The 19640-nt window shown below is 55.4% G+C and overlaps 5 protein-coding genes across 5 annotated transcripts; 4 read left to right on the forward strand and 1 right to left on the reverse strand.

Moving 5' to 3' along the window:
* The first annotated feature begins 211 nt into the window (after positions 1-211).
* Positions 212-2151, forward strand: F5144DRAFT_558833 (uncharacterized protein). Its single transcript, XM_066788103.1, has one exon. It carries the CDS (start codon positions 463-465, stop codon positions 1924-1926), a length of 1464 nt encoding a protein of 487 aa, XP_066649523.1. The 5' UTR covers positions 212-462; the 3' UTR covers positions 1927-2151.
* On the reverse strand, positions 2126-6403 carry F5144DRAFT_617854 (uncharacterized protein; the record flags this gene model as incomplete). The annotated part of the gene is made up of 8 exons (XM_066791896.1): positions 4781-6403; positions 4601-4669; positions 4506-4554; positions 3865-3911; positions 3368-3473; positions 3034-3310; positions 2750-2954; positions 2126-2628 (listed from the first exon to the last, which is right to left on the reverse strand). The coding sequence occupies exons 1-8, from the start codon at positions 6120-6122 to the stop codon at positions 2126-2128; spliced, it is 2598 nt and encodes an 865-aa protein (XP_066649524.1). The 5' UTR covers positions 6123-6403.
* Positions 6404-7540: 1137 nt separating this feature from the next.
* Positions 7541-10060, forward strand: F5144DRAFT_481028 (Alpha/Beta hydrolase protein; the record flags this gene model as incomplete). The annotated part of the gene is made up of 2 exons (XM_066785262.1): positions 7541-7909; positions 8003-10060. 2 exons carry the CDS (start codon positions 7541-7543, stop codon positions 10058-10060), a joined length of 2427 nt encoding a protein of 808 aa, XP_066649525.1.
* Positions 10061-16663: 6603 nt separating this feature from the next.
* Positions 16664-17725, forward strand: F5144DRAFT_609036 (uncharacterized protein; the record flags this gene model as incomplete). Its single annotated transcript, XM_066791613.1, has 1 exon — positions 16664-17725. The coding sequence occupies one exon, from the start codon at positions 16664-16666 to the stop codon at positions 17723-17725; it is 1062 nt and encodes a 353-aa protein (XP_066649526.1).
* A 583-nt stretch (positions 17726-18308) lies between these two features.
* Positions 18309-18832, forward strand: F5144DRAFT_558848 (uncharacterized protein). The gene has a single exon (XM_066788104.1). It carries the CDS (start codon positions 18454-18456, stop codon positions 18814-18816), a length of 363 nt encoding a protein of 120 aa, XP_066649527.1. The 5' UTR covers positions 18309-18453; the 3' UTR covers positions 18817-18832.
* Positions 18833-19640: the final 808 nt, after the last annotated feature.

Raw genomic sequence — 19640 nt, forward strand, 5'->3', positions numbered from 1 at the left:
TGTCAACCCTGGTATGTCGTGTTTACGGAGGTGGTGGGGAACTACCTACCTAGAGTTGGTGTTTCTTCTTCAACTCAAAATTGATAAAGGGGGTCCGAAGGCTGAGGCTGTGAGCCCTGCGTGGCGGCCTGCATCATGCAATACATATGCAACATATCGGCTAGCGCGGGCGTCCCGGTGTGCGAGGCAGATTCACTTGAATGCAGTCCAAGCAGCCCCGATTTGGATTCAGCCTGGGAGCCTCCAGTCAACGACCGTTTTGGGCGGTAGCTGCGCAAGATCCTTTACATCGTGCAAGATCACAACCAGACATGTTAGTTCTCATTTTGTCGACGATAGGCACATCCGCCACTGATTCACTGTAATCATCCCAAAAGAGGTCCTTTTCTGATAATAACGCCACCTGCCTACCTAGGTACCTTACTTACTTACCTGCCCCCTTACGCTGCAGAAACGGTCGAAATGGGACTCGACAGCCCGGACCACATGCAGGCGCTGCACACCATGGGAAAGTCGACCATCAGTTCGTTTACTGGCGGCAAGAAACTTCCGTACGTATTGGCCGAGGGAAAGTCCGAACAACCCGTCATTCCGTCACCCGACCTCTTCTCCGATTTCCCAGACTCCAAGGCCACGGGGATCAGACTGCCGACCATCTCCGAGTGCGCCACCCATTTGGAACTTTTGGAGACCTTCTATGTCCTCCGTCAACGGATCCTTCGAAGTCAGAAGATAGACGGCGCGATGGGAATCGTTCCCGCGAGAGAAACCAAGACGGGCGTTAACCATGACACGAAAACATTGAAAGACCCTAAATTGTGGGAGAAGCGACAAGAAAAGTGGCCTGTATTTGTTGAGTTTGCTGTCATCCGGTTCTTAATCTGGCGCGGCACCCTCCAGACTTCACAAGAGAGACAACCAGGCGATACAGGAGGGACAACCAGGGAGTTCTACCTGCCGCCGGTGGACGTGCTGATGGTATGGCACGCGCTTATGCTGAACCCGCTCCTCTTTTACAAGTATTGTCACACGGAACCGCTCTACAATATGGCCATGCCGTGGAGGAAAGTTGCCGAGCTGATCGACCACAACGACTGGGTTCTGACCCTGCCAGAGACCGCCAGCACCAAGTTCGAGAGCGACACAGATCTGTCAACCGACCTGTTTGCATTTCTGGAGCGGTGGCCCCCAGCCTCGGACCTAAACACAGGCACAGAGAGTACCAAGCCAAAGAAAGAAAAGGCGCTTGCCGTGTCAGTTCCCAGAGCAACAGCGATGAAATTCGCCCTCGATGCAAAAGCCCCCGCAGCCGGCCCCCAGTTCACCATTGAGGGCCCTCCGGAGATACAAAAGTACTTTGACGAGTTCAAACGTGCATCAGAAACCAACCTGGCTGCCCAACTTCGAGATGCAGTGATCCGTCAGACGAGCTTCATTGACAAGATGAACAACCGGCTGTGGATCCGCTCTCCCTTTGTGTCGTCGACTCTCCGCCGCGGTATCAGCCGCTACGAGAAGTTTTTGGAGCTGATGAGAGTCTATCCCGGCAAAATGTTTGTTCCCACGCTGGACATCGACCTGGCCTGGCACACGCACCAGTGTCAAGCCTCCTTGTACGCAAAGGGGACGATAAAAATGGTGGGGCGGTTTGTCAACCATGACGACTCCATAGCCAAAGGGAAGCTGCAAAACGGAGCTGCGATAACGAAGGATATGTGGAGGGTACGATATGGGACGGAGTTTAGAGTATGCGGGTGTTGGGACTGTGAGGGGCTGATCTCGGTCCTGGAATCGGGAGAAGAGAACATGGAAGGGATGGAGGACATCGTCAACAGAGTGAGCGAGGAGGTAACCTACTACCGGGCCGTTGAGGCCGCAAGACGCGCGCAAAGCAAGCTGCCCAAGTTCCCGATGGAGAGGATCTAAAACGTGCTCTGGCTTTCCCCCGCCATTTTCTACCGCCCCTTGTTTGTTGTGTACCACATATATGTCTGTTTGGTCGGTTGACCTTCAATCTCGGAGCCGCGTATCAACATTGAAGGGAAGGTTCAGTAGATGTACTTGCAGGGTGTATGTATTATTTCCAATATCAACGAAGCTATAACAAGTCCGAGAGCCGTAGAAACTACTCCTGGCAAATACCAACCAGCTCCTCCCTTTCCATGACAAGCACACCTTTCCCCTCTGCTGGCCCGGGTGCCTCATCAACCCTCGTAAGCATGTCCATCCGTTCCAGATATACCACCCGTCGGTGCACCGCCACATCGCAGAATAAAAGCCTGCCAAACTCGTCCGCGGTAAGCTGGACGGCCTGAAGAGAGTGATGCACAAATTTGGTGGCGTCGCTCTCATCATCCCCCGCCGGTTCCGCACAACTCTTCAAAACGATGACGTCCCCCAGTAACTGAAACTGTGGCGGGGGTAGCGGCCACATGCCCTTACCCCCTCCTGCTCCGGTGTGTGCAGCGAGACTTGACAGTGTCGGCGTGTGCAATGGCGGAAGCCCGTATCTGGACCTGTACAGGTCCACGAGCGAGTTGAGGTACGGCTTGTCTGCCCGGGTGACGAGGTCGTACTCGTTGACTAGTGCCAGAACAACGTTTACTTGAGGCAGACGTTTGCAGTTGTCTGTCAAGTTGATGTCTGTCACGGGCCCTGAGCCAAACGTCACCAGCGAGAATTTGACCTGGGAGACTTTAAAGAAACAGTAAGTGGCTGCTTGTCTGGAGTCAACGATGGGAAGACTGACGTTCGGCCGACGGATTAGACACGAAGTGGAGAAACACGAGAGATGCAACGGCGCCCCCTGCCGAGTGTCCTGTAAAGACCACCTCGAAGACACGCTTGTCAGACGTGACGTGTTGTTCGATGGCCGCCTTTAGGGTTGGTATGAGCGCCTTTGCGCAGGCCAGAAACCCCGTGTGCGCCTTAGTTCCTGCTATGCCTTCGAATTTCTGACACACGCATCAGTAAGGTACATGTATTAGTCCCTAAACACTTGACTGACAGACAAGGGTAAGGCGGCCGACGTACAAAGAAGGGACCGACGTCTCTGGGCTCCCCATTAGAATTGACAACATGGTCCACCGTGCTAGCCGTTCCCCTGACGGAAACAAACAAGGTCGCCTGTTGGTGCTCAGATACGGTCTTCCACATTGACGTGGCTTTGGACATTCCTGTCACGGACGGCGTGCGTTGCATGATCGGTTGCAACTCTAGCCCACTAGAGAAAGATGGCTGGCTTGGGTAGTCGTAGACAAGTGAAGCACAGCGGCAAGCTGCCTGCAGGAACTTGCTCATGTCATGGGAGCTGCACCTCTTATCAGCTCCTGAAGTGATTCAGTAAGGAAAAGAATCGACCTCTTACCAACTCCACGGACATCCCATCTCTGTTGGGACGCTACTGTGCCAATACTTGGCCGCCTCTTCACCCAGCCTTTCGAGGTGGAATTGTAACAGGTCGTCGCCCTCGTCTGTTGTGGAGACATAACGCAGTCAGTTAACCAAGTACGTAGTGTATGAGAGTCGGGGGCAACATAAGACAAACCATCATCGTGGGCGTTGAACACAAACCCGAGCCCCTCCGTGAGTTCCACAACTGCAGCCGACGCCGCGTGCGAGTTATCCGATGCAGCCGACACAGCGAACTCTTCCGACTGCGGGATGGTGGCTGCAGATACGGCAGCAGCCATATGCACCGAAGATCTGACTGTGCCGCTTTTGAGGAGTTTTCCTTTCCACATGTTTGCTAGGGATGTGTTGCAATGATGCTTTGGTGGGTGCTGAATAATGCTGGTTTGTAGGGACCATGTCCAGGTGTGGCGAGTTAAGGGAACAGGGAGGCCTCGGCGGCTGAACTGTTACTAGTAACGGCATTATTCTGGTAGTAGAGCTGCTGGTGCCATGAGATTCTGCCTTGGTGGCTGACCGGCACTCAGCTCAACCCAGGGGTATCCATCTTGGCACCCCTTCACATCACCATTAACCGGGCAGGCAACGCCATTGAAACAGTCAGGGACAACACCGTTAAAACAGGGATAAATTGCAAGATATTGTGACAGTGCTTCAATATTTGGTATACCAACCACAGGCACAAAAGTCTACAAACACCAGGGTACTCAGTTGATCGAATTACGCTTGGTGTCTATTACGATAGGGCAAAGGAAAACGTCGTTTCGTCACCGTCCCGTTCCGGTCGAATGGACCACCCTGCTCTGAACACACCCCCTCAGGTTCAAAGCCCTGGCAGAATTCCGCAATTGCTGGCGTGTGAGCTTCCTGGAGTCAGAGTTAGCAAGTCAACGGTCTCGCTGTACAAGGGGAAGACAGAGGGGCAGAGGGATAAAGAGAAAGCCAGATCGTGCGTGCGAGTTTCCTTGCATCGAACAGATCCTCTCAACTAACGGCAAAGTTAAGGCTCCATAATGGGGTCTCAGTCCCGGCGACCTTCTTGGTCAAACTAGCACCGATTGACGCCCCGAAGTTCAAGCTGCCCTGCAGCCCACTCTGGAACCCCCCGCACACGGTGCAGTTCGACGCTGTCTCTGTCAGCGTCTCCAACATGACCAATCGAGAAACTGGCATCAAGGGAGGTACTCACAAGTCGCCGCCTTCAGCGTGGCCGACAGCGTTGGGGCATCCGCTCTCACCTCGGCCGCAAACCCGCTTTCTGTATCACACAGCTCCATTAGCCATCGTCCAAGGGGCCCGCTCACGACCACAACAACCAGCACCACCACCCCCAGTGCCCTCAACAACTCCAAAGCCAACATAAACTCACCAAACACGCTAACCTCCACCCCCACCGCCGCCCTCAAAAACACCGCCGCCCTCGCCTCCACCGACGCATCCACCCTCAACTCCTCTCCCCTGACCTGCACCCCCCAACCCTCCACCCCCGTCCTCCCATCCCCCCTCTCCAAAAAGTCCAACCTCGCCACCGACCCCCCCTCCACCACCGCCGTCCCCCCGACTGTCACCCCCACCGCCCCCCTCACCCCGCCCACCTCCACCCCCAAACTCACCCCCACCGTCGGCCCCAGCGTCACCACCCCGGGAATCGCCACGCCCCCCGGCGCCAGCTCAAACAGCGGCACGCTGCCCGTGACAGCGTCGACCACAGTCCCCTTCAGGCTCAGCCCCAGCACGGCCGTGGCCGTGAGCTCCGACGGCAGGGACACCTCCACGGCCGCGGCGGTCAGCTGGAACCACCGCGCGGCGAAGTGCGCTTGTACGGTCAGGGAGCCGGAGGTGTGGCAGTCGAGGCAGGTGGCGGAGAGGGTGAGGGGTGGGGTGCCAGCGCCTCCGGCGGGGTTGGGGAGGGGGATGGTGAGGGTTTCGGGGGAGGTGAGGTTGGTGGCGAGGGGGATGGTGAAGGCGGGGTTGAGGGCGAGGGCAGTGGTGGATAGGGTGGTGTTGTTGTTGTTGTTGTTGTTGTTGGTGGTGGGTGGGAGGGCGGTGTGGCCGATGGTTAGGTCGAAGGTGTGCGCTGCTTCCTTCCAGGTTGTGCGCTGCACTTTTAGGACGGCGGTTTCGACTTCGTCGTTGTACACCAGTCCTGTGACGTTGTAGGGGATGCGTTCCGTGTTCCAACCGCAGGCTCCCGCGCCGACTAGCAGGAGGAAGCGGTTATCGGCCGCCTGGTTCACCCACTGCCAGATGTCTTGGGCGTCGTCGAAGTCGGCCTCTTCGAGGAACTGCAGCTTGAGCGTGCCAGACTCAGAGCCAGCGGGCGGACAGGCTACTTGGCGGACCATGTCGTCGATGAGTTCGAGGTTGACTAGGTTCTCGGTTTCGTCGGGCGTCTCGATGCGAAGTCTTGCCACGGTGCCATCCTCAGCGCCCCAATAGAGTGTTTCTTCTCCCTTGAGTTCCAGGGCGGTTCGGCGATCACGCTTTGAGTTGCCCTGCCTAGGGACGCGGAGCGGTTGCAAGATGACAGGTTCCGGACGGCTCGGGGTGTCCCGGCGAATACGGTCAGTGACCGGCGAGGAAATAGCTTGTGTATCGCGGTCGAAGTGCCTCGCCCCTCCAGGCCCAACCGGCCCAGCAGCAACGGGATCACACCAGTCCCATGTCACAGCCAAGAGAGCGTGTATTACGCTCGTACGGAAGCGGACCATTGTTGCCGCTGTTGAGTAAGGAATGGAAGTACCGTGGTGGTATCAAAAGAATGACGTGAAAACAAAAACGAAAGGCTGCCCACGGAGGGCTTGACGATGAGAGAATTTCATCGGCTTTTAGTAGAGATAATCACATGCCTGGTCTTACAGTGGTTTTTAAGAACATCGGCACAAGGGGTTGATGTTGCACTTGCTCCCATGTGGGCTTGGCATGTCGCAGCCCCTGAATCCCTGCCCCTGAAAGTTGAAAGGCGAGGGACGCATTGAAGAGGGCGAGCAGGTCAGCGGCGCTGTGGAAGTGGGGACGGGACGTTCATAAGACACAAAGAAAGCGCCGCCATTCGCTGAAAGCTTCTGCGATGAGACAGAACCCAGGCGTTGGGCCTATGACGACGGGCCAATTCCCCATGTGATTCGCCAGCCCCTGGGTGGAAATCCCAAGGGTCCATGAGGCTGAGGAAGCATAAGGTAGCATCTTTAACTTGGTCTCGGTATTCGAACGAGAAGGAGATATCCAACACTCGGCACGTGTGACAAATCTCTCCTGGCGGGTTCGGTGTAGCCAAAGCGCGGACAAGAGTTGATGGTGCAAATGGTTCTCGGCCTATAGCAAACTGTTATGGTAAACTCATGGAGGGCTGCACGACGAGTAAATATATACTACCTCAGTAGCGAGGCGCCTGCGTACCCCATGGGTTTATACATTTGGGTTGAGGGGCGTCAGGTTGCTCACGATACATTGCTTGGATTGTCTTACACTAGTTCCCGGACGATTTGTTCCTGGTTGGATATCTCAGGATCGTGCTTTTCTCCCCACGATCTATCTCCTATTGGCCGGTGCTTTGCCTTACATCATTGGTTCGGGTCGCTGTCAGCGCCGCACCGCTTGGGTTCTGCGGCCAAGCCCATGACAGCATGACCGTCTAGCTTCGTGGCGCATTAGTCGAATCCTGATGTTCCTTACCGACAGGTAGGGCAGGATCTATGACCTTGCCAATACCCGTTTCCACCTTGGCCTTCCTCTCAGTTTCGACTAGGCCCGCATGCATGAGCCGAGTCGTCCCGGACGATGCTGTTCGGCCGCAGGAGGTGGGACACCATGTACTCGGATCCCCGTAGATGCCCAATATGACTCATGGGTTAGGAAAATGGCGTACGCGGTGTTAGGATACGCAACTCCAGCAAGTAGATCTTGAAAACTGCTACCATGGGGATGTACTGTATGTATATCTACCTACTCCCATGTCCCCGACCGAGCACACCCGGCCCGGATGACTCCAGACCAACACAGCAGCAACAAGCCCGGAAACTAGGTTTCTATTGACTACGCCCTTCACATAATTAATACCACCTGTACGCTCACGTATCACCTCGACCTTGATCCTGCAAGACATACGCCACCGACACCGACACCGAAAATGACCTCGGCAGCACAGCGCTACCTGGACCAAGCCACGGTCAAGCCGCACTGGCTCTCGGACAGCGCATTCTGGTACCGGCGCACCGCAGCCTCCGATGATACAACCGAGTTTATCTTCGTTGATGCCGATTCCGCATCGTCCGGTAACTTGCCAGTCCGCCGCCCGGCCTTTGACCATGCCGCCTTGGCTACGAAACTCGGCGAACAAACCGGGCAGGACATCAACCCGGCCTCCCTCCCTTTCTCCTGGATTGAGTTGGATGCGGACGCCACTGCCGTGCGGTTCCGGTTCGATGGCAAAGTGTTCCAGTTTCGCAGCGATGACGGGGCGCTGGAGGTTTGGGATGGGGACTTCGGGACCAAGCTGGTATGTTTGGCTCTTATTTCATCGTTGTCATTTGTTCACTTTTATATAAGCTGCCGCGATATCAGCCCCGCCAGACTAACACTGTGACCTCAGGAGCCTATCAACTGGGACGCCGTAAGCGACAACGGCGGTGACCCAGCCGGAGTGAATATCGTTAATAAGACGGAGGTTGTGATCAAGGTCTTTTGGATTGATGGCTCCGGCAAGGCGGTGCAATATGGCACCGTGCAGCCTGGAGGGGAGCTGAGAATCGGAACTTATGCCGGCCATGTGTGGCGTGTGGAAGGGGAGGGCGGGGAACAGGCCGTGTATCGCGCCTTGGAAGGGGAAGGGTTCATTGTTGTTGAGGGCTGGAGCTTGAAGAAGGAAGGAAGCGGGGAAACATTGGCGGAAAGGAAAGTCTCAGCAAAGCCAGAGAAGGACGCGCAGGAGATCAAGGAGCTCGCAGACGGTGGGATATTTGTGCGGGATGGTGATGTTTGGGTCAGGGATGCAGATGGGGAACATCGGGTCACCACCAACGACGAACCAGGGCTCCAATATGATTCGTACAGGATCATGGCTAGCTCTGACGGCAAGTTTGCCGTGGTCTGGCAATATTCTCCGGCCGAAGGCTATTCCCTCAATTTGATCGAGTCGACACCTGCGGACCAACTCCAGCCCAAACTGAGGACAACGACCTACCTCAAACCTGGAGACAAAGTGAGGATTGACCGGCCCCGCATGTTCGACATCGAAGCGAAGCGCGAGGTCCCAACAGATGATTCCCTGTTCGCAAATCCTTACGGCTTGGAGGACATGGGTTGGAGCGCAGACGGTGAAGAATATCTCTTCGGATTCAACGAACGGGGCCACAAACACTTACGAGTGATTGGCATGAATCGACAGGGAGCAGTCAGAGCAATCGTGGAAGAGAGCAGCGAGACGTTTATCGATTACTCACAGAAGCGGTATTACCTCGTTTCTCCGGACACGACGGAGCTTCTTTGGGCGAGCGAGCGAGACGGGTGGAATCACCTGTACCTCTACGACATGAAAGCGGGGGAGGTGAAGAGCCAGGTCACCAAGGGAGAGTGGGTTGTCAGAAAGGTCGAGAGGGTCGATTGGGAGGGTCGCCAGGTTTGGCTCACCGTATACGGAGTGGTACCGGACCAAGATCCCTATTACGCACACCTCGCTCGCGTCAACCTCGACGGCTCCGACTTCACACTCCTCACCTCGGGGGATGGCACCCATTCCTGGGCCATATCCTCCACCAAACGCTATTTCATCGACACCTGGTCCCGCATCGACCAACTCCCCGTCACCGCCCTCCGTGACGCCTGGTCCGGCGCCGAACTGGCCTTACTCGAAGCCGACGCGACGGCTGACCTTCTGGCTGAGGGTTGGACCGCCCCTGAAAGGTTCACAGCCCTCGGCCGTGACGACCAAACCCCCATCCACGGCATCATCGTCCCCCCTACAAATCTCGACCCATCCAAAAAGTACCCCATCGTCGAAGACATCTACGCCGGACCGCACGACTTCTTCACCCCCAAGGCCTTCACCCCCGACCTCTCACAGCGGGAAGGCGCCGAGCACGGCTTCGTCATGGTCAAGCTCGACGGCATGGGCACCAACTGGCGCTCGCGGGCCTTCCACAACGTGTGCTACAAGAACCTCAAAGACGGCGGGATCCCAGACCGCATCGCGTGGATCAAGGCGGCGGCGGCCACCCGGCCGTGGATGGACGCATCGCGTGTGGGCATCTACGGCGGGTCGGCGGGCGGGCAGAACGCGGCGGCGGCGGTCATCTTCCACGGGGATTTCTACAAGGCTGCGGTGGCCGACTCCGGGTGCCACGACAACCGGATGGACAAGATGTGGTGGAACGAGCAGTGGATGGGGTGGCCGGTGGACGAGGCGTACGCGGCCAACTCGAACGCCGTGCACGCGGCCGAGCTGGCGGGCGCGTTGATGCTGGTTGTGGGGGAGCTGGATGATAATGTGGATCCTGCGTCAACGTTGCAGGTTGTCAAAGCGTTGAATGACGCGAACAAGGACTATGAGATGCTGTTTATGCCGGGCATGGGTCATGGAGCCGGCGGGTCGGATTACGCAAGGCGTAGGAGGTGGGCTTTTCTTCGACGGTGGCTTGGTGTCACAGAATGACCCAAGAGGCGGCCCGGGGCGGTCGCAGCCGAAGGCGCAGGACGCCGGCAGCCAATCGCTTAAGAACCAATGGGAACAGTTATCACCGGGTTTCAGTGATAACGGACGATTATCACCAGTTGTCAGTGACAACTGAAGATTGTCACCGAGAGGGCGGTGATAGTAGATAGTATATAGTCACTCATTCTGGAGGGCTCTGGGAGTTCTCCAGTTAGCAATCACAACTACAGTTCGCTACAAGCTCGCAAGCCTACTGTTGAGACAAGTCTATTGTTGTGCACCCTTTGGCTGCACCGAACCTAAGCATCCTTTGCAGAGATTACCTTCACCGAAGCTGAACCCTAACAGGATAGGATCCTGGAGTAGGTTCGTCACACTTGGGGAAAGTGTATGAGAGCTAAAGGATTTGAGCTCCTGGACAGTCACTGGCAGCACGGGTATATGAGCATATCGTTCTAACAGGTCTCCAATCAGTATAGCATAGGGCAGGTCCGTTGCGAGCTACGTAGGCGTAGAGTACCTAGGCTACCTAGTTGGGAACCGGTATAAGGTAGGCCCTTTAGTTTCAAACATTAAGGGATGATTATCCTGTAAACAAGCAAATCGTCGAATGTAAGTTGCTCTATTGTATGTAATGTGAAATTTGTAGGGCCAGAGAATGTAAAATGAACAAAGTACGTAGGTACCTACTTTCCGTTTCTTTTTCGTACTTTTAGGTGGATCAACCAGCCGAAAAAAGACTATAAGAACAATAAAGGATTTGTATTGTTTGAATTCTATTTAATGTAAAGAGACCGTACCAGAGCAATCAATCCAAGATATATATGTATTTTTGAGATATCAATGAACGTAGACTTTGCCAAGATTATATGGGAGACGGCAAGTGTGACGAACCTACTTCAGGATCCTATCCTGTTAGGGTTCAGCTTCGTTGAAGGTAATCTCTCGAGGATGCTTAGGTTCGGTGCAGCCAAGGGGTGCACAACAATAGACTTGTCTCAACAGTAGGCTTGTGAGCTTGTAGCGAACTGTAGTTGTGATTGCTAACTGGAGAACTCCCAGAGCTCTCCAGAACGAGTGACTATATACTTGTCTACTTCCATGGTGCTCAGTGTGCTCAGTCTCCCCAGATACTGATCACACTGATCACTTAGACCAGTTCGCGCTTCCTGATTGTTGACCCAATTGTGGTGCTCAGTGTGCTCAGTCTTCTTAGCGGCTGAGCTCACTGATCACCCTTCCGTCCTCCGGATTGGTCCGCTGAATAACTGGCTCGGGGCGTCCCGCGCTCCCGAGGTTCCACCTGTTGGCATATTCGTGACACGGCAAGCCCCCAAGAATTTCAAATTCCATATTGCTGTTCATATTTATCAGCGTCTAGACGGCACGAACCTGCCAAGATGTCTAGGCATTGTCACTCCCTCGTTTGTTTTACCAATAGTCCCCTTCACCACCTAAACAACCTCAACATCACTCGATAATCCATCAAAACCTACCGTAGTGGGAAAATCAATTTGGTGGCATACCTTACCGGGGTCAACATGCCGTGCCATACCAACATGCCATGCCATGCCAACATGCCATGCCATGCCAACATGCCATGCCACCCTCCCCACCAAATAGAACATCGTAGCTTCCAACTCGAGAAAACTATATATCCTCTTAGGAAGAAGGAGCACCGTATCATTTAAATGTAGTTTAGTTAAGTCAGTAGTTCAATTGATCACTTTTTCCCTCTTCGCGCGTACCTCTGTTCGATTCCGTGATTGCACCCATTTCTCTTCGTTCTGAAATTCGATATTTAAGTTGAGGGTCGGTACCTGTAATTGATCCAGGGCTTCAGAAAGGTTATAGGGGGTTGCCAATTCTTTTGGAAAAGGTGGGGCGGGTGTGGCATGGCATGTTGATATGGCATGGCATGTTGCTGTGGCACGGCATGTTGAAAAAACATGCAAATCAATTGGGGCAAGCGTTTCCAGGCCCAACAAGGCATGCCACCCCCTATAGAACCCCGCTGCGGTAGCTATGAAGGCCACAATCTCGCAACGTGTTTCACACTGTCTGGATCGCTTCCAATACTTACTAGGCCCTCCAAACGCATCCCAGCTAGAGTATCTAGTCCCAGGGGTTGTGGTGAGGATGATCAACGAGCGAGACCGCTTTAAGCTATGGGCCTATGAGACTGGGGCCCTGTGAACCCATAAGACTGGGCCCCGTAACGGCGGGAAGATGTCTCTGGACCACCAGCTCCAAAGTGCCTCATCTACAGTGGAATCCCTAGTCTTTCTGTGTTTGGACCGGCTCTCTGAGCTGATCGAAAAGACGTTGGATATCGCCGAAGGGAACGTAATCCCGTGGGACCGGGTGCCCAACCCGATGCTAGCAGGGATACAATTTCCTACGGAGGAGGAGGGAGGGATGCCTACCACGGAGCTTGGGCAGCTCGCGGCTAGTATGGCCGAGACGGTTACCGGTCTTACTAGCTTTAACAACATTATCCGTAACCCGCCGCCCCGTTTACCGATACACTGAGGTACAGCCCACCAACGCATTATACTGTGAATCGCCCAAAGATACCGGGGATGGAGCTCCCGTATCCGGTTTACCACGACTATAGTAAGTAAAGATGAAAAGTTAAAGGAATACCCAAGTTATCATTCTCTAGGTATCTTTGACCGATTGTAGGTTTTGATTAGATATCTGTTAGGGTGTTAAAACACATAGTTCAAGGGTCCTTGACTATATAAGACGCCCAGAACTCCAAGGGGGGCGACAACGCGAGCTCCCCAGGGGCGGCAGCGAGGCCGCCCGTCAACCATCGACCACTTCTGGACTTCGGAAAACCTCCAAACAGTATACTACGGGGAAGAATGCCGTGGAAAGTCAGACCACTACCCACAGGTGCTCGAGATCGAGGGGAGGCTGGGGCCGAAGCCAACCCAGCGGACGGCTGGGCCTGGAACAAAATGGACAGAGAGAGGGTGAAGGCTGAATCAGCGTTGCTATGCAAGGTCATGGGGCTCACGGACCCGGGACCGGACGGACTACCGGCCAGAACCCGGACAGTCGAGGGTCTTGACAAAGCTTTCGATAGCCTGGTTGAGTGGCTCACCTGGGTCGCGGGGAAAAGCACTCCACGGAAGAGGGCGAGCTGCAGCTACAGCTCTCCCTGGTGGACTGTGGAGGTGCAGCAGGCCGTCCGGGAGGCCAGGAGAGCCGAGAGGTTGGCGAAGGAGACTAGGGCAGAGTACTGTTGGGAGGAGCTCGGCGAAAGGCTCAAGGACCTTGCCAGAACAACGCGCGAAGCACGGACGAGGGCTTGGAGGAACAGCCTACAGGAAGCAAGCGAGGCAAAGAAGCCCGATCAGATGTGGAGCTTGGAAAGATGGGCTAGGCTGTGGAGCTTTTTGCCGCCAGAACCACCGAGGCTGCCGGAATTTAAGGACTCTTCCGGACAGGTAACGGCCAAAACGCACGACCAGAAGGCCAGCGCGCTGGCCGAGAGGTTCTTCCCGGACCCACCGGCCAACCTAACGGACGTGGAAGATCAAACCTTTTTGGGCAGCTGGAACCCGGGCTTCGACGTTGTACAAGCAGTGACGCCGACCGAGATCACGGAAGCGATAGGAAGAGCAAGCCCCTGGAAGGCGCCAGGCGAGGATTTGCTCCCGATGGGCCTTCTGAAGGCGTGCGGAGCACCGTTAGCTGAAGTGCTCGCCCTTCTGGCGACAAGGTGTCTGGAGCTAGGATGGTTCCCGAACCGTTTCAAGAGGGCGAAGACTGTAGTACTACCGAAACCAGGAAAGGCTCCGCCGGTGTATCAGACCCCGGGGGGATACAGGCCCATTGCTCTGCTGCCAACCCTAGGGAAGGTAATAGAGTCAGTGGTCGCCAGGAAGGTCACTCAAACTGCAGAAGTCAACGGCCTCTTACCAAATGAACAAATGGGGAACAGAGCACACCGCTCCACAGAGCTGGCTGTCCGGCTAGTAGTAGCCCAGGTCCAGGAGGCGTGGAGACAGAAGGGTGCGGCGTCCCTATTGCAACTGGACATCTTAGGAGCCTTTGACACGGTCAACCACACCCGACTGCTAGCAACTTTGCGAGAAATGGGCTACCCGAGGTGGCTGGTCCTCTGGACGAGAGACTGGTTGACTGGTCGAGAGGCCACCCTTCTTTTCGACGGCAAGACGGCGGCACCGACGGCAATTCGGGCAGGGGTCCCCCAAGGCTCACCCCTTTCCCCTGTTCTCTTCATCCTCTATATTTCCTCATTATACAAGCAGCTAAAAGACGAGCACCCTCACTTGGCTATAACGGGGTTTGCGGATGACACCAACCTCCTGATGTTTGGTCGAAACCCCGAGGCCAATGTCCGGCAACTGGAGGCGGCGTGGGAAACATGCATGCGATGGGCGGACAGTCGGGGGATGAAGTTCGCCCCGGAAAAGAGCGAACTGATCCATTTCAACAAGGGACGACGGCAGTGGACAAACCAGCTGGAACTCACTAACCCAGGGGGAGGCACCAGCCCCGTCAGACCGAAGGAGTCTGCCAGGTTCCTGGGAGTCTGGCTGGACCGGAAGCTCAACTGGAAAGCCCACCTTGCGGCGGTGGAGAAGAAGCTGAGGACCCAGAGCTATGCCCTGTCGAGGCTAGCGGCATCGACGTGGGGACTGGGTCTAGCCAAAGCGCGAGAAGTGTACACAAAGTGCATCCGGTCAGCGCTGGCCTATGGCGCATCGTCGTTCCACATTCCCACGGATGTGGGAGGCGAACCGGTGAAGAAAGGCATCACCAAGGCCCTCGGGAAGGCCCAGAACAAGAGCCTGAGGATTGTGGCGGGAGCCTTTAAGTCTACCCCCATCCGTAACCTCGAGACAGAGACGTGGGTACCACCGTTGGACTTATACCTAAACAAACGGCTTGCAGATTTCGAAAACCGACTCCAACAACCCGATCTGGACGACGGCCAAGGCGGCAAAAAGACGGCGGGGAGCGTTATCCTTACCGCCTGCCGCAAGATACAGCAGAGACTCAGCTCGAGGAGGGGCAACAGGGGCCGACCGCGAACCTTGAGACCTCAAGGGCCCACGGCGATAGAGAGAGCCGCGGGCACGATCATGCGCTGGACGGGGGGAACCATAGACACGGACAAGGCAGTAGAAGAGGCCTGGAGAGCGAGGTGGTTAAAGAAACGGGACGGCAGAGCGATCACCAGGCCGGCGGACGACTTTGACCATCAGCGGGAGACGCTATTCCGGAACGAAACCCTAAGGAGGCATGACGGTCTCAGCAAGGCGAAAAGCTCACTGCTCATTCAAATCCGGACGGGAGCAATAGGCTTACGGGACTACTTGTTTACACGGGAAGTCCCGGAGGTTCTGACGCCTGCCTGCGAGTGTGGCGAGGGACGAGAGACTGCCGAATACCTGGTAGTGTGGTGTTTGGCCCCACCGTTGACTCGAAGATGGGAGAGAACTGGAATTCGGACACGACGGGACTTTTACTCAGTTCTACACGGTATCAATCCCACGACTGCACGGCTTGCGAGGAGGATCCTCGACTGGCTGATGGACTCGGGGAGGCTGCCGATGTACAGCTTGGCCAGGAGGCTCGAGCTGGAAACGGCGGCCTGAAGCGTCCCCGTTCGGAGGCCAGGAGGCCTCCTCTCTTTGTATACGTAGACTCACCAGAACGCATCGTTCCTTGATTGTTGGTAGGGGTTTTTCACCCGGCCCGGGAGGGCACGGTTTTCCTGTACACTAAATAGCAGAGGGTCCGGCACGCCCTAGGGCATAGCGGAGTATGAATAATATATATTTAAAAAAGGGAGTACGAGGCCTCTGCTGAGATATGACAAGCTGTGAAAGCATGAGCTGAAAGACGTTCAAGGGCCAGGCCATGTGGTGGAAACCGGGAGTTGCTATCAGAGCCAAACTTTCGGAGAAAGTTCATGGCGAGGTTTCTTATGACAAGAACTTTGTGGTGGCGGCATGGATAAATCTAAACTCGTCTGTCTTTCCTGGGTCATCATTTGTGTCTCACAATGGAGACATCCCGGGGCCATACATGCGTGTTCGTGTGCCTGATCTTGCTATCCTGGCTACCACTCATGTATGCATTACGTTGAGCCCGACCCTTCTTACATGCTGCGATTGTGACCTGTTGCTGTGGTAATTCCCTTTTCCTTCCACGGCTGGCTCTTTCTCTCCTCCCAAGCTGTCAACAACTCTCGACTATACCGAAGTTGGGTCGTAGGAGTATCCGGGCAGGCTTTCAATGGCTTTGACCAATCTCATGATCGTGAATATCTGCACAACTAAGTACCTAACAAAGATCATCAATCAGGTACCCTGCATTAAAACTCCAAGGCTGCCTCCTCTGGACCTGATGCCGAGACTGTGATGTGAGCTTGGGCCGACTGACGACCGCCACTTGTGCCGTGCCATCAACCCTAAGCACACACAAATACCGAAACTTGTGATTCGTCTCAGTTATTTTGCTTTCTCTCTTCGTGTTTCCAGTTCCCTCAGCCGACCGACAACACACCTCATCACTGCTTCTTCAACAATTGACGTGTTGAATCCCTGAAACGACAAGATGCCGCCCAAAGCCACCGTCTCAGCCATGAACCAGCGACGCGCCAATCGTGGGACCGCCGATGGCGCTACCACCGGCGGTGGTACTGCCAGTGGTACTGCTGGCGCCGCCGTTGCCCATGTATTTCTCGAAAGCCCCCAGGGAAATGCTCCGACGGACGAGCAGCTCGCCCGCCTTCTTCCCAACGCCCCGGCGGTGTTTCATGCGTGTGTTGCCGCAATCAAGAGGGAAGAGGAGGCTTTGATCGCCGAGGTAGAGCAGAGAAAGGCTGCTGCAATCGCCGAGGTGGAGAATAAAAAAGCCGCTGCGATCGCCGCGCTCGAAACCCTCAATGAACAACTACACCAGAAAGAGAAGGTCTTTAAGGACAAAGAAAGCGCGGCGAGGGACAAGAACAAGCAAATGGAGGCCACACTCGCGGCACTTCTACACAAAATTAAGGAACTCGCCGTGGCCGTCTCTCCCCAAGCTGCCCAATCAGGACCCGACCAGCGCCTCGATGTCCCTGCAGCGGAGGGCAAAGATAAACGAAACCAGGCGGCAGCAACCAGCGACGGCTTGACCACTTCCATCCCGCACACCCTTAAGTATGTGTCTGATGTCAAGGAGCAAAGCTCAGACCGACGCCGTCCGAACATCGAGACTCCGGACAAAGGCAAACAGCCCAGTCCTGCACCGGACCAAAGCAACTTTGTGGCCCTGCGGTCAGAGCTCACAGAATACCTGCACCGCTACGAGATCTGCAACAGCGATGTCGAGCCGACCTTTGTAGCGGGGCTCTTTGTGCGCCTGCTCGACAACGACCACTGGCGCGCCAACTTCGAAGACTACCACCTCCACGGGCCCCAGGGCATGATGCTCTGTGTCACGGCCGTGGTCATGCGGGGCCTCGACTGCGAGGAGGACCAGTGGAACGAATGCTTTTGCGACGGGGACAGGCGGGGCGCCCTGCGCGGCTACTGTGTCCGTATCACAAAGCTGGAGAGGGAAGGCGGCCCCATCCAGTTCACCCGCGGCCAGGCTCTCTCGGTCGCCATGGTTCCGTTTTGGAGGGAGGCATGATGTAGGCGGTGTGTGAGCCTTGCATGGATGCCATGGGGGAAAGGATTTAAAGAGAGGCCTCCCGCCTGCCGAAGGACCAATGGGGGTGGGTTTGCAGGAAGGAAGAGCCAGCAAATGAAATATATTTCAGAACGCAGTGGCAGGATTGAGCGGATAACGGCACAACGACATTGATGCAGGGCGAACAGAGAGATTGGGCCCTGGTATCCCATGCCGCCCCCAAATGCATACTTACCTAACCTAGATTGGGGATCTGTCCCTGGCGGTGAAACGGTCCTTCTAGCTCATACATTCGTTGCCCTGCTCGGACATAGCATCGGCATTCATACATCACCTCTTCTGTGTTGCCATTGTAAAATAGACTCATCTCTGCTATAAGGGCCAGGAATTGACCGTCAACAATTCAGGTGACATCATGGTACTTGAACTGACCGGGCCGTCGTCAGTCTATGATTCGATTGGCCTGGCACGCGACTTTGGCCCCCCTTGGTTTGCACAGCCCCATGACCACACCTTCAGCAGTCCATCACCGCCAAGGATGGCTGTGTGCATGCGCTGTGGTTTTCGGCCGCTGGGGAGCATCCTACCCTTTTCGGAATTGAACGACCGCAATATAATGTAATAGTTAGGTACTTAAGCACTTCTCGTCAATCTTCTCTCTCAACTCCCACAAACTACAAACTCAGCAACCGACCAAGTCCAACACCACCCCCAAACACGCACCCAAAATGGACTCCAGCAATCCCCACCCATTCTCCCTCCCCTCATCAACCTCCTCGACCACCCTCGCCACCACCACCACCACCACCACCACCACTACCCAAACCCCCACCAACAACCCCCCCCAACCCCCCCGCGAACCGCAACAATACACCTACATCTCCAAGCGCACGACGCCCAACCCCGACGCGCAGCCCAAGCAAAAGTCGCGGCTCGGCAAGTTCCTGTCCAAGTTCGAGAGCTCGGCGGTGCGGCAGGCCAACGCCGTCAAGGAGAGCAAGCGGCTCGAGGCGGAGCGCACGGGGGTGCACAAGCTCGCGGCGACGGGGACGCCGGGGAACGCGGCGCAGAGTACGGCGGCGTTTATGTGAGTGGGCGGGGTGTGGGGTGTGATGAGGAGAGGAGGGGGGTACGGGGGGTGGGTGTGTGGGGAAGGGGAGGGGAGAGGATATGGGGTCGGTTGGCTAGGATCTCTGTTGATATCACACACCACGATGGGTATTGATGCGCTATGGTATCTACCGATCCGCTGCGGCGTCTATTGATAGGGCGTGACGTCTACTTCCAGGTCATTATGCCCACTACTACCTTTCTGGCGGATCGTAGTGTTACCATGGACAGAGTGCTTTTCTAATGCTGCGATACAAGTAGTTTAGGGGCACAAAACTCACTTACTCACGCTGCTATTCCGCACAACCCCAGTACCAGCTCGCCTCTATAAGTCCATACCATCGTGTGGCGATAAAGTACTTTAGGTAGGAGTTAGTACAGCCATTATAACTGACGACATACCGAGCCCGAGCTAATGTATGAACCAAGCCATCAACCCTACTAGTATAGACAATTACAAGGTGGCATATCAACGCCTAATGCCCGTCAATGGTACCAGCCTAGTAGGGTACCGCCGCTGGGCAGTAGCTGGTCATCTTATCAAGTTATCTGATTATCTCGGGGTTAGCGCGGCCGGTCGTTGGCCTGGTAGGGCGGATAGGGAGTAGAAAGTCCCTTTTTGGTTCCCGATTCTTACTTTTACGGTGTAATATCTACCGTTTCCATCTTGTCTATTGTCATTCCATGCTGTCCGTTGGCTTAACAGGAAGAAATGTTTGGGAAGATGTCCTTTGACGTTCGATAATTTCACACGTGATTTATCACATGCATGGCCCAACCCTGCTGTGGGGCCGCCTTTCTTTCT

The sequence above is a fragment of the Chaetomium tenue genome, assembly GCF_020726465.1.
Source record: "Chaetomium tenue strain MPI-SDFR-AT-0079 chromosome Unknown F5144scaffold_1, whole genome shotgun sequence".
In the NCBI taxonomy this organism is placed as follows: Eukaryota; Fungi; Ascomycota; class Sordariomycetes; order Sordariales; family Chaetomiaceae; genus Chaetomium; species Chaetomium tenue.